General features: G+C 40.4%; 1 protein-coding gene across 1 annotated transcript in view; it reads right to left on the reverse strand.

The window, feature by feature from the left end:
• Positions 1-4264: 4264 nt before the first annotated feature.
• The window catches only part of LOC125696498 (uncharacterized), a 37102-nt gene continuing 25989 nt past the window's right edge, over positions 4265-15377 (reverse strand). The window contains exon 2 of the mRNA XM_048952264.1: positions 4265-5106. Within this exon, the coding sequence (XP_048808221.1) occupies positions 4294-5001 (708 nt within the window). The 5' untranslated portion in view covers positions 5002-5106 and the 3' untranslated portion in view covers positions 4265-4293. The remainder of the gene's footprint in view (positions 5107-15377) is intronic.

Here is a 15377-nt window from a genome sequence, read left to right on the forward strand (position 1 = left end):
TAAACTCCATGAACAGAAATAGCAGTTTTAGGCAACCCTCTCATATAATCCCATTCATAGGTCTATAAAACTCTATTATAAACCAGCTAAGTTTCTTCTCCTAACTCCTGTTATTTGATACACTATGCAAAACTCCTTCTTTCATTATAATCTTGCATTTCATTCTAGTCTAAATGTACTTGTCTCTATATTAGGTATAATCTAATAAGAGTTTGTAGTGTCTGCCATTGGAAAGTAATAGTAACAAACATGTTTTGACCTGCTTTGTAAAGTTCATAACTAAGAGACAAAAATCATAAGACGGGTGTGCTATGTGCCTTAAGAGCATGAAAGGAAATATGAAGTATAATGGATGAAGAGAGTCTAAACTCATATCAATTGCAGAGAGAAATTTGCTGAAGTCTATGGTGCTAAGCACAATTACCTAATTCAATAATGTTCTGTGCAATTTCTTTTTTTAAATAGCATGCTCTGAATATTTCTCATGTTGCCTCCTCAAGCATCTGTAAAATACTATGAACAGTTTCCTAAATTCCAGTAAAGCCCTACACTGCTTTTTCAGAAGCATGTCTACAGCCTTAATCAGGGAAAATTTTCTACTGATTCATGAAAAGCTACAGTTTAAACAGTACCATTTAAATCAACTACCTGTTTCCATTAATTCTCTTATTTGTTTCATGTCCTATAAGCTTTGTTCTTATGCTTTTACATACTCTGTCAAAGATCACAGATGTTTTATTTTTGTTACAGTGCTATTATGTTTTCAGTAATAACAACATATACATTAAATAAATCTAGAAAATGCAGTATAAGTGGGCATCCATCATCACTTGTGAAATATGTAGGCATAGTGGTCAGATAAAAGAAGCAATCCTAAAAGACTTGGCGAGTCAACAAGCAACCTTGTGCTGTATTTGCTGGGTATCACTTTCAGTTATAACTTAGGGAAGGAAGTAGAGTCTCATAAGTGGGGCACTAGACAGGGAACTGAATTGCTGTTTATAATCCTTGCTCTCCCTCTGGCTTGGATGACTGTATTTTGCTTTCACTTGTGAATTTATGCTGAGATTTTTCCTTGTTGAATGTGTGGGGCATCACCTTTGACAAGAGTTTTTCAGTATAATACTGATATGTACAGTAGTATTTAACACTAAAAAATGTTTTTTACATTTGTGGCAAAAATACAGAGGCATGATAGTCAGCAGTTAGTGCCAGTAATACACAGCATAAAAGTAGGTTGATACTTAGATGAAATGCAGTGAAGGACTGTCTCAAGTAGTTCAAAAGTCCTCAGTATTTATTTCCTGCCTATGAATTTCATATGCCATGAGGTCTTACTAAACTCAGCTCAGATTCACATACTAGCAAGCTTTAGTGCCAATCATACTAGAAACAGACCAATGCTTTTAAATGTCTTGCGCCAAATGGGCAATAATAGAATAATCACTAGATCTGAAAGCCTCTTGGCTTTAGCATGAAGTTGGATTGAAGCTCAGCACTGGATCTATACGAGCATCATTAACCTTTCCTTCTGTTGCTGAAATTCTGAGTCTGTGGGAGAATGTTTCAGCCTTGTTTGAATTTGCAGACTCTGAGCGAGTACTTTGCAAATGCCATAAATTACTTCATTTTAAATGGTTGAGATCCTTATGAAGTGATGAGGTTTGCCTAGAAAACACTAATGGTGCATCCAAAGATTCAGATCAAGGCTTAGATCCTTTTAGGATAGGATAAAAAAGGTTGTTTAATGTCTCCTAATATGTCTGTAGAAGTTACCAAGGAAAAAAGATCAAGGAAATAATCTTTTTTTTCTCTCTCTTATTTGTCTCCCTCGTTTTAGGGAAATAGGCCATGCAGCTCAAGGAGAAAGTATCACAATGCTACAGGGACCACAACTGATATCATAAGAGCAATTAGTAATACTTTCCTTTGAACAAAATTATACACAGCTGTGAGTTTCCAAACTGAATATTCAAACTGAAAGACTACTTCTTGGAAAGCTTAGATGTAGACTTCAGTTACTCATTTCAAGCACTGGTCTTCCTTTAGTACTTTTACACTTATTTTTGCTCATACTGCTGTCTACCTCCAGCCAAACGTAACAGCAGCTGACCTTGTAGAAATAGATACACAGCACTTGACTCATGGAGAAACCAACAGGTATCCAAGGAAATAATTATAAGAGTCTTTTGATGTGTTTGATTCCGCCTACATTCCAATCCAGAGGTAGGTGGCTATACTGTGTAGAAATACCCAAATTAACATCAGTCTAGCTGTGTCTCCATGGTAGCAAAGACTTCATGATGTACAATCATGGAAGGCAAGGGGTGTGCAGGAAAAGCTGCACCTCCTAAGTTTCACATTAAAGCTCACTTGGAAATGTCTACACAAGGCACATATCAGGACCACAAGGGTTTTGAGTGCATTTTTTTCATGTTGAGCACTGTTGAGAGATGGCTATGTTAGTTTTGAGATGATGATTCAAATCTTTATAGCTTGACAAAGGAATGAAAGCTAGAGTGCTTACTCACAGGGACAAAACCTTAAGAGCTCTTACCAGTTCTGACTTTCAAAGATCTCTGCAGAGACACAGACTTCTGTAGCTTTCATTAAGTTACCTAATTTCGGAAGAATTTCATAGAATGATCTAGGTTGAAAAGGACCACAGTGATCATCTAATTTCAACCTCCCTGCTATGTGCAGGGTCGCCAACCACCACACCAAGCTGCCCAGAGCCACATCCAGTCTGGCCTTGAATGCCTCCAGGGATGGGGCATCCACAACCTCCTTGGGCAACCTGTTCCAATGCATCACCACCCTCTGTGTGAAAAATTTCCTCCTAACATCTCACTTAAACCTTCCCTGTCTCAGTTTAAACCTGTTCCCCCTTGTCATATCACTATACACCCTCATAACAGTTGTTAAATCAAGTTTAATGCTCAATGATTTCTTGTAAATTGGTCCGACCAATTTTAAGAATTGTTATTCAAAGTTACTATGTCTTCAAAGACACTGAATGTCAAGACTACATATCTAAATCAAAGTTGGATATTTTACTTTGCAGACATATTACATCAAAACACTAATGTTGCCAGTCTTAGAAACATGAAATTTTATTCTACCTCATCCCCAGACTGCTAATTTTCCCCATGCTGCTCATCATCAAACACGGATCTATTTCATTATATTCCATGGGTTTTCTCTCCTCTATTCTGAACTCAGGCAGGATTAATTCATATCCAGTCCTCTAAATAGCTGCAACCTGACTAGCAAGAGTGAGATTAACTCTCAGAAAACTTTCCAGGCCGGGGATAATATAGATATTTCACGTCACTGTCTTATCCTTATCTCAGACATCTATATAAATGAGTTTCTGGCATTCCCCTACTTACCTTTTGCAGCATTATAGGTTTGTAAGATTATGTTTTCTGTGGGCTCTGAGATTCCCTCTTGAATCCAGATATTCAACATTGTTTTCATCGCACTTGGATTTTCTTCCACTTTAGTAGCAGCATGATGTCAGTCACATTTAAATCAGATGAAAACCTGAATTTTTCATATTAATTAAAGTTCAATGGATTCCTTATAAAGAATAGATGAAAGGAGCAGCAGTGACAGGGGAGTCATGTAGGCCGGATTTTCTGCAGATTAACTAAAGCTGGTATGAACTTCCTCCCTGGCTTTCTGGAATGTTTCCTGATTTTTGAAGAGATTGACAAATAAGGTTTTGCATAATAGCACAGGACCATATTTTCACAATGTAAAGAAGATAAAGAAAGAAATAAAAAATTAAAATAATAAAGCAAGTAAACAAAATAAATAGGTCTGATTCTCCAAAGTTTTTTTTCTTCATATGCTGTTAAATGCACAGAAGCCAAGCTCATCTCCCTGTCTATTTCCCTAATCACATGGGATTATAACTGTGAATTTGACTTTGGTGTGTTTAGGTATAGTGTCCCGGAAAAAGCATGAGTAGAATCCCTTAGAACTGCCAGCTTTTGGAGACCCTCATGACTGTGATTTACAAAGGAAACGCATCATATTACCTTGTTGCCCACACTCTTCCCTTAATCAGTTCATGCCACTGATGGCATTTGGTCACCTAGAAGACTCCCAGAGCTACTTTAGCAGTAAGGACAGTTTCCTCACCTACCCAGGGTGAGTCTGAAGCTAGCAACTTCCGTGCCTGGGAAGATCATGGAACAGATCCTCCTGGACAACATGCTCGGTCACATAAAGAATGAGCATGTGATCCGAGACAGCCAGCACGGCTTCACCAAAGGAAGGTCATGCCTAACTAATCTTGTGGCCTTCTATGATGGAGTGACGGCATTGGTGGACGAAGGGAAGGCGACCGATGTCATTTACCTGGACCTGAGCAAGGCCTTTGACATGGTCCCCCACCACATCCTCATCTCCAAATTGGAGGGAAGTGGATTTGATGGGTGGACGACCCGATGGATAAGCAATTGGTTGAAAGGCCGCAGACAGAGGGTGGTGGTCAATGGCTCTATGTCCAGGTGGAGGCCGGTAACAAGTGGTGTCCCCCAAGGGTCTGTCTTGGGACCGGTGCTCTTTAACATCTTTATTAATGACATCGATGAGGGAATTGAGTGCACCCTCAGCAAGTTTGCTGACGACACCAAGCTGAGTGGTGCCGTTGATACGGTGGAAGGAAGGGATGCCATTCAGAGGGACCTCGACAGGCTGGAGGGCTGGGCTCGGGTGAACCTGATGAGGTTCAACACGGCAAAGTGCAAGGTTTTGCATTTGGGCCGGAAGAACCCCAGGCACCTGTACAGGCTGGGAGGAGCGGTCCTTGAGAGCAGCTCGGCAGAGAAGGACCTGGGGGTCCTGATGGACGAGAGACTGAATATGAGCCAGCAGTGCGCTCTGGCAGCTCGAAAGGCAAATGGGATCCTGGGCTCCATCAGGAGAGGGGTGGCCAGCAGGGACAGGGAGGTGATTGTCCCTCTCTACTCGGCTCTTGTGAGGCCCCATCTGGAGTACTGTGTCCAGGTGTGGAGCCCTCAGTACAAGAAAGACATTGAGATTTTGGAAAGGGTCCAGAGGAGGGCGACTAAGATGATCAGGGGGCTGGAGCACCTCCCCTATGAGGACAGGCTGAGGGAGTTGGGCTTGTTCAGCCTGGAGAAGAGAAGGCTGCGGGGTGACCTCATTGCAGCCTATCAATACCTGAAGGGAACCTACACCCAGGAGGGGAGTAAACTCTTCAAAAGGGCTGACAACAGCAGGACTAGGGGAAATGGTTTTAAGTTGAAGGAGGGAAGATTTAGGTTAGATGTTAGGGGGAAGTTCTTTACTAGGAGAGTGGTTAGGCCCTGGAACGGGCTGCCCAGGGAGGTTGTGGATGCCCCGTCCTTGGACGTGTTTAAGGCCAGGTTGGACGGGGTCCTGGGCAACCTGATCTGAATATGTATGTTTGGTGGCCCTGCTAGGCAGGGGGGTTGGAACTACATGATCCTTGGGGTCCCTTCCAACCCGGGTGATTCTGTGATTCTGTGAACCACGGAGACCCAAGACTAGGTTACTACAGTCCTGAACTACTCAAGGTTCATTATGGACCTCACAGATCTATTAACTCAAGTCACAGAGCAGTAGCAGACTGGACTGGGACACCTTTAAGAACAAACCTTACCTATCACAGCCTCTATAGATGTGCCTAGAATAAGAATTTCAGGACTATACTAATACTGAATCCAACAAAGAAGGCCACACAACTACCTTGTTCCATCTGAACAAGTAAATTGAGATGAGATTTACTTCATATCCAAAATGGTCACTAAGAGGAGAAAAGTCAGGCAACCATGTCTTGCCCTTTTAAAGAAATAAGTGAGCACGGCAAGGACAGATAAACAGCCAACCTAACTGAAGTCACTTAGATTTACAAACTCTATTTCTTTAGATTTTACAGATTTCTGATATGCATTCTAGTTTGACGATTTTTAGCATATTAAGAAGTAACCCAGACTGCTAGGCAAGAAATCAGCAAGGCAGTGATGTTTCTAAGTAGATTAATTTCTTCCTTCATCTCTGCCAAAGACGCATACATTTTACCTTCCTATAGACAAAAAAAGCTAGGCTGAAGACACTGCTGCAGTGATTCTTCACTAGTATTTCTGAAAAGCAAATGGTGAAATAACATCTACTAGAACATGATTTTATCATTTACTATCACCTTTTCTCTAAAGCTGTCCATGCAACAAGTTTTAGCTGGCCTAAAATTACGGAAAGCATGAAGAGATATTCTCAGCAGGGGCCTTACATCATGCTCCATTGGCTGTCCCTTGTTCCCAGCCAAATCCTCCCAAATTGCCTTTTAGAGCTAGCATCCGTTTTGAGGAGGTAACTTGTCATTTCAAAGACTTCACATCTAAAAAGATTAAGATAGGCTAGGCCAGGGTATAGACTGACGTTAGCCTGTGGTTCTAATCTAGCTCTTTATGCAAAACAGCTTGCCCAGGATCTTCTCTGGCATCAGAGAAAAGTATGTGCAACATCAGTCATGGTGTGTGGGCAATATAACACTTAGCGAAATTGAAGAGTAGGCTCACTTTGGGGATATGCGGATCCACAACGGCATAGAACTGCTGTACAAAGTTGTATAAAGTGTTGGAAAGACACATAAGACTTAAGCAATAGCTCTCTCATGTATGTGCTCTTCAAAATTTCCTGAAAGGACACATTACAGTGCACTGTAAGCATCAGGCAATCACTACATGCCTCTCTCATTCTTTGTGCAGTATAAATATGACATGTGCATTCTAAGGGCAATATAGCATGGACTATTGGGTATTTACTCACACTGTGTCTGGGAGAAAGGCCCAGATCCTCAAGAAACATTCAAGCAGTGAACATCTAATTCAAGGTACAGGTCCAGGAGCTCCAGTAACTCTACAGCACAAAAATTCAAATGCTCCTTCAGCTACATGGTAAACACTGACTATCTATATTACTATCTACTAAAATTATACTTAAAGATTATGTAAGTAAGTAGTGTCACGCACTTCAAAATAACTTGGGCAGAATGTTCATTTTCTAGCCTGAAAGAGGATTGCTGCTTAGATGTTTTTTAATAGACCTAGCAACAGTTATCTACTATTTTATTAGAGTTTTGGTGGTTTTAGTTTTACCTATCAATATTTATAGTAGATATTTTAAGTTTGGAGCAACTACTTCATATTGTCACTCACACTGAAAACTATCTAGAGGCTTCTAATAATGGGTAATGAAAAATAGATTTGAAAGTAGCTAGGAGGTATCTAGCAAGAACTGCAGGAGTCAGGTCAGGCCTTAATGTCTTCATTTTGGTCCAGGGGAAAAGAGTAAACAGAATACTAATGAAAGTTGCAGATGGTACTAAAATCAGCAAAGGTTATCAAACCCAGTGAAATAATGCAAATAATGTGAATAGGTAAGGAATATGGGCTTAAAGCAAAATTATGTTTAGCCTGGAAAATTACAAGCTACTCTCAATAGAGAAAAAATAATTAATGTTGAATAGCATAGGGAGGAGGAGAGAAAGAGCCTGAAATGCAGGGTTATTGAAAGAGATCTGGGGTGAAAGAAAACTTAGAGATAAATTTGCAGAGTGAAGCAGAAAAAAAATAAAGCTGTCAAGTTAAAGACTTAGGCAAAATTCACATGTCATAAAAAGAGATGAAACACTGTAGCTGTGCACATGGATATACCTGGCAAACGATCTGTAAATGAAAGCATCTCAGTACCAGAGGGTAAGCTACAAGGTCTGAAGTTGTTTTTTTTCTCTCCCCTTTGGGAATAATTGTTTTACAAGGACACAATAAAGAAGTTCTTGAATAAGTCACGTGAAAGTGGGCCATCCCTCCAGAAATAAATATTTTCCCATTTGGCTGATATTTTCATTGTAATTGGCCATAGAGAATTAGATGAAATTAAAGACATCAAAATCAAGATGTAGTAGCCAGCGAAACAGCTAAGTATAGAGAAGTTATAGCACTCCAGGCATTTGAAGGAAGGAACAGGCAGTTTTAGAATTCTGCAATAATAAACTTTGGTAAAACTGAAAAGTAAATTAGATAACACAGCAGATCTTTCACACTCTTAATCTGTGCTGCTTTCTATCCTTTCTGATAAAATATGATGTAGGATATAAAACAGTAATAGTTTCTCCCATGACTATTCTCCATTTGGAAACCTGTCCTTCTTGTCTCTGACTTGCTCTGTGTCTGTGGAGATGTTCTATCTTATAGAATTTCCTCGCTTATTGACAACATGTAGTGCACATTTTCGTGACCAGCTCTGAAGACATGGAGTTTCCTGTATCAATGAGATATTTGTATCATGAAATATTATATTTGTATATACTGATATTTTATTAAAAATAATTTTTATTTTGCTCAATTAAACTACCAACATTTGTTTCCAAGAGCTTCATTCTGAATTGAAAGGCTTTTGATTAAATACTTTACAGTCTTGAAGTCTGCCTCAGCCAACATCTGTTTTCAGACCAATCTACGTTACATGACATTTTAAAGCAAATTCTTAATTTTGCACTGGAAACCTAAACAATACACTGTGAAGAAATATTGCAGGAATACCAGGAATGCCTTTGTTTAAGTTCATCTATTTTTTTTCTACTTCAAGGAAAAAATCATTTAACATCTTATTAAAGGAGTAGAGGTTTCTGACAGTGCAATGCAGGCATGAGGCAGGCTGGATACTGCTTAACACATTTGTCCTCAGGAAAATCCAGTCCTGTTCCTGCCTCATTAGACAACAAAGGGATCCAGGAAGAGAGTTTGGCTGAAATCCTGGGAGTATTAAAGATAAATTTTGTTCAGACAGACAGTTGTGTTTTGGCACATATTTTGACCCCTGGGCATCTCTCCAGCTCTATACAGGAGACCATCACAATACTATTGGAGGACAGTTCTTCAAGCAACCCACTCACAGTCACTCTGGCTTTGGGAACGTGCCTGCAGCATAGGATCCAGCAGCAAAGCAGAGATGCACTGCAGCCTGTTAAGTGACAGCTAGGGAGCACTGATACATAAGTGCCTGGCAACTGTTCTGATTTATTGCAGTTGCTGTTATGGCTCTCTGTGAAGCCTAAAATAATCTATGAGCATTTCACATTTTAATAGTATTCATGTTGAGGGCCTCTGTTTGAATGCAGCTATATGATAACATATGCCCCAATTGGATCTGCCCTTAGTGTACAAGATGACACAATTTGTACATAGTTAGCCATGAAGGAGATGGAAATTATCCATTTCCAGCTCAAGAAATGACAGGTCTTCCAGACTTTCATATATACAAAAAAAAAAAAAAAAAAAAAAAAAAAACCCAACAACAACAACAAAAAAAGTATTTAAGACCATTTACACCCTCAGAGCTCAACAGATGGAATGTTCTTGCCCTTCAAGGCAAAGCTCTGCTGTCAGAAGAGAAACACAGAGGAAAAAAGTAACCAACAGGCACAGAAACTAGCTAATAGTTGAAAAGGGATTTGAAGGGATTTGCCTGGCTCTTACGTACACTTCATTCATTACTATTATCTCAGAATTTTCAATAACACCAAGAACCTCAAGCAAGGGACACCATTAGGAGTGTATGCAGTTCCTAGCAAAGTAAAAAGTTGTCCAAGATCATCACCATTTACAGAAGTTGAATGCCAAAGATGTTATATTCAAAGAATGAATCACAGAATTACAGAACAGTTTCAGCTCTAAGGACCTTAAAGGTCATCCAGTTTGAACTCCTGCCATGAACAGGGCTGCCACCCACTAGATCAGGCTTCCCAGAGCCACATTCAGTGTAGCTCTGGATGCTTGAAGGGATGGGGCACTTGCTCTTCTTTGGGCAGCCTGTGTCAGTGCTTCACCACCCTCTGAGTAAAGAATTTCTTCCTAGCACCTAACCTAAATTTCCTCTCATTTAGTTTAAAACTGTTCCCCATTGTCCTATCACTTTAAGATCGTGGAAAAAGTCTGTCTCCATCTTGTTTATAAGCTCTCTTTAAGTACTGAAAAACTGCAGAGAGGTCTCCCTGGAGATTCTTCTTCAGGTTGAACAGCTCCAGGTACCTTAGCTCTTCTATGTAGAAGAGGTGCTGCAACCTTCTTTCTTGAGGGTTGGAAAGGTATTCCAATACTCGTGACCTCCCCTTGACCCACTCCAACAGCTCCATGACTTTCTTGCTTAAGATGCCACACCAAGGTCTAAATAGGGCCTTACCAGGGCAGAGTAGAAGGGAAAAATCACCTCTCTCACCCTGCTTCCCACTCTTCTTTTCATGTAGCCCAGGATAGTGCTGGCCTTTTGGGCTGCAGGTGCACAGCGTTGGCTCATGTTAAGCTTTTTATCCACCAGAACCCCTAAGTAAGTAACAGGGTTCTCCATAGGGCTGCTCTCAATGAATTCTTATTCCAGACTATGCACATATCTGGAATTGCTCTGACCAAGATGCAGCACCTTGCCCTTGGCCTTATTGAACCTCATTAGGTTTATAAGGGCCTACTTCTCAAGCTTATTCAGGTCCCTTTGGATGACATCACTTCCCTATGTTAGGAAAGCTACAGTCAAGATCTCTCACAAGATTCATAGAATCATAGAATTGCAAGGTTGGAAAGGACCTACAAGATAATCTAGTCCAACTTCCTTCCATTACCATTACTACCACAAGCTACTAAACCATATCTCATAGCTCCTCATCCAGACACCTCTTGAACACTGCCAGGGACAGTGACTCCACCACCTCCCTGGGCAGCCATTCCAGTGCCTGACCACTCTCTGAGAGAAAAAGTTTTTCCTTATGTCTAGTCTAAATCTCCTCTGGCACAACTTGCAGCCATTTCCTCAGGTCCAGTTTGTTGCCTGGGAGAAGAGGCCAAATCCCTCCTCATCACAGCCTCTTTTCAGGAAGTTGTAGAGTGCAATAAGGTCTCCCCTGAGCCTCCTCTTCTCCAGACTGAACAATCCCAGCTCCCTCAGCCGCTTCTCATAAGATTTGTGCCCCAGACCTCTCACCAGTTATGTTGCCCCTCTCTGGACATTCCAGTGCCTCAGTGTCTTCTTGTAGTGAGGGGCCCAAAACTGAACACAATACTCAAGGTGCAGCCTCACCAGTGCTCAGTAGAGGGGGATGATCACCTCCCTGCTCCTGCTGGCCACACTATTTCTAACACAGGCCAGGATGCCTTTGGCCCTCTTGGCCACGTGGGCACACTGTCAGCTCATGTTCAGCCAAGCATCAACCCCAGGTCCCTCTTCTCTTCACAGTCATCCAGTCATCCATCCCCAAGCCTATAGTGCTGTGTGGAGTTGTTGTGGCCAAAGTGCAGGACGTGACACTTGGCCTTGTTGAACTTCATCCCATTCACCTCAGCCCAGTGATCCAGCTTATCCAGATCCCTCTGAAGGGCCTCCTTTCCCTCAAGCAGATCAACACTACCTCCCAGCTTGGTGTCATCTGCAAACCTACTGAGAGTACACACACACACCTTTCATCTAGGTCTCAGTAAAGATATTAAACAAGATGGGCCCCAGTACTGACCCCTGGGAAGCACCACTTATGGGTTGCCAGCTGGACTTAACTTCATTCACCACTACCCGCTGGGCACTGCTCTCTAGCCAGTTCTTTACCCAAAGAAGAGTATACTTGTCTAGGCACTGGCAGCCAGTTTCCCCTGGAGAATACTGTGAGAAACTGTGTCAAAGGCTTTGCTGAAGTCTAGATAGACTACATCAACAGCCTTTCCCTCGTCTACCAGTCTGGTCACCCAGTCATAGAAGGAAATGAGCATTCTTCCCTTCCCCCAGTGCTATGTATCTTTATTACCGTCCTGGTGGCTGTACACTCCCGTAATTTCCAGGCAAGAAGTTATACACTGACAACCCATGCTGCTCTCCAACATCATTTCAGTTTTAATCTCCTTTTTCCAGCATTTCCTGTCCTTTCTTTCTCTGGTACACTCCCTTCTGTCCAGCTATTACTTCCCTCATTTTCAGTTTCAAAACATTCCTACCAACAGCTCAAGTGGTCAGTACTTACTGTAATGATCATACCTATGCTACTAAATGAAGCAAGTTACAGCCTTGAGAGCAATAGTCACTGCACTGCTAAAATCCATATGTCCAAACCTTACACTCTGAACTTTCTCCTTGAAAATCAGAATGATATCACCCTGCCATCATGGTCACACCTCTCAAACCCCTAAGCCATGTCGGTTATAGCATATGCATCCTGTGTGTCTCTCCAGCTTCTCCAGAAGGGTCCTCATTCATATAATTTTCTTTCTGGACGGTGAGTTGTTGTTTTGTTTTGTTTTTCTGTCTGGAAGAAACAAAATAGGTCTCCTAAAAGAAAATATTACTATCATCTTAAAATGCTTTTCCCCCAGCCTGGTTCTCAGCAAAGACTGGGTTGATTTGGCTGAAGTTTTCCAATTAACTGCACACATCTAGCCAAGAAAATCACAAAATACAATGTGGTAAAAAGCCACAAGCAACTGAAAACAGGCTTATGTAAAGGGAAGGAATAGGAAACTTTGGTGAATTCCTATTCCTGCTAATATTACTTTTTTAAGTGGTCTGATATTCCTTGATCCTCCTCTGAAGATTACGAAAGATAAAGATTTTACAGAAAGGCTCAATAAATGGCAATCTGTGGCTTTGTCTATGTGTATTCATGCTTCTTACCTGTTAAGTTTCTAAGTAGAAAGCAATGAAGGTGCTATTGGTTCAGGAGCTGCCAACTCACACTTTCTGAACTCATCATGCTGGATCTCTCCCAGACCCACACAGTAAGTTGTGAACACATAATTCAAATGTCAGGTCAGTACATACACAAATGCCTTCTTACTGAGGAACCCACAGCGCACACTTCTATGGTGTGTCAGGATTTACTGAGCACATTTAGGGAAGCTGCCAAAGTGTTTGGAGTGCTTTGGCAGCAGAAGAAACAGCTGGTCCCATCAAAGTGATCATATTCTTGGGCATTAAGTTAAAGTCTGAGAGGATGGAGTGATGCTCACCAGGGGATAAGCTTCATAATCCTAAAGGGTTCACGACTCAGAAATCACAGACTTGTAAAGGTGTGGTTAAAGCAGTTGCAACTGCTTTGTTAAATATCCACTTGAACCTTGAAGAAAAGGATATTTTGATAGTATATAGTCTCCAAATTGACCAATCTTCTGAATGCAAAACTATAGATGGACTGAATTGTAAGTCATCAAACTGAGAAGTGGGAGCTGTTTTATGGAGTCTCAGCATAACAGCAAATAATAAGTCAGTGTTAGTGATAGAATGAATTATTCATTGCTATGAGAATATGTCTGAATATGCCTGGAAGGTTTGCTTTGGAGGAGCACATGCTGCAGTTATGTGGAGATGCATATCAGAAAAAAAAAATAACATATATCTTCAGATTAGATAAGAAATTATTCACCATGAGGGTGGTGAGGTATTGGAATGGGTTGCCCAGAGAACTTTTGAATGTCCAATCCAATCAAAGACAGGTTATTTGGTAGGTCTGACAGGGCTTTGAGAAACCTGCTCTAGTGGGAAATGTCCCCGCCCAGAGTGGGGTGCTGGAACCAAATGATCTTTAGGATCCTTTCCAATCCAATCAAGTTTTAGTCCTATGATTTTTGGTGGCCTGCATTAAAATATATAAAGGACTATTACTGTCTGACTGTGGCATTTTCTAAACACAAAATAAGTTCCCCCTGTGAAGTTTTGGATGGGCATCATAGACATTCATTCTTTTTTATACTTCCAATCAATAGCAATGAGAAATGTCTAAACACTTTCTGAGCCAATTTAAGAGCACCTTTCTGATTATAAGGAAATGTTACAGGAATCAAGTTATGGACACTTAAACTTGTCTGATTATCTTTTTTACTTATTGTATTTATACTAGTATAGAAGATATCTTCCATCTCAGAGCCAAGGCTACTATTGCACAATTACAGAAATTTTGAGTAATTTACTCCCCCTGCTTAACTATTTAGCACTGAGAATTTTTGCACTAAATCATCAATTAACAATCTACTGCATGTGAAGAAACAGCAAAGCAAATATCCTGACATTCTTAATGGATAGAGATGGCACTCTCATCTTCCACATCATATTTCCTGTGAAAAGAGAGAGAACTTGGATGCAGCATCTGTCTTTCTTTCTTGTCTTACTGTTTTATTTCTACCCCACAAACTATCTTGAGGCATAAATATTTGAAAGGCTAACACACAAAAATGGCTTAATTTATCAAAGCAATGAATTCTGTAGAGTTATTTTTTTTATTAGCCCTCTTTGATCGTAAGGAGACGGGAGAATGCACAGAGAACAAGGCAGAATAGGTACGAAAAATAAATTCAACCACAGACAAGGTAACTCGAAGGATTAGGATATACAATTGCTATTTACCAAATCACACAAATGACATAAATTTTTCTTAATAACAGATTTTGGTATACAAAACCAGACATTATAAAATGGTGTTCTTTTAACAGAAATGTAGAAATCTTCTTTTTCTGCTTGGAAAGTGAAAACAAAACAAAACAAAAAAAAACAAACCAAACCAAAAAAACCAACCCATGGTTATTATTCACAAGAAAATCAGGAGTTTACAGTCTTACTTTTCACTTTATCAAACCATTTATTTGAGAGAGACTTTGAAGGGGAAAGCTGACGTCTTCTGCTCTTCCATTGTTACTTTTTTTTTTTTTTTTTTCCAGCATAGAGTAATTTAACATATATAGGTCAGCATATCAAATGTAGAAATCCTCCAACACAACATTTCAGAAATAATGCACTGGATTCAAAGACTGCACGTAATGGTTCGCAGAGAAGTTCACTTAACAGCAGGTGCTGTACAAAAAAAAAGAAGCTCTCTTTAAAAGAGCTTTTAATTACTGTATGTCTTTGTTTAGAAGACACCTTCAACACCTTTTCTTTGTGAGCTGAAGGGAAAGCAATTAACTGTATGAGAAAGCCATTCAATTTAAAGCTGCAGGAGGAAGCAATTAGTGTAGCAGAAGTCTTAGCTTGTACACAAGGTAATACGGTACGTGAAGTCACTGGATGCTGAGTATTACTTTGACATAATTAATATGGATTGTAATACTTCAAATGTGGGAATGCAGAAAGGTGAGAGTTGCAGCTGGCTGTACGGCCAATGTTTATCCCCAAGGCCCCTTACAACAAAGGACTTGACTGTTTACAGAAAAGCACATACCTCTGGAAGACATAATTTACACCTCCTCTGTATTCCCTCTACAAAGGTATATGAACCAAAAACATGTTATTATTCTATGATAGTATAAAGGCTGCTCCAAAATTAATGTCTTCTATTTTATAGGCCTGGTTGTTGGAGG

The sequence above is a fragment of the Lagopus muta genome, chromosome 1 (assembly GCF_023343835.1).
Source record: "Lagopus muta isolate bLagMut1 chromosome 1, bLagMut1 primary, whole genome shotgun sequence".
Lineage (NCBI taxonomy): Eukaryota > Metazoa > Chordata > Aves > Galliformes > Phasianidae > Lagopus > Lagopus muta.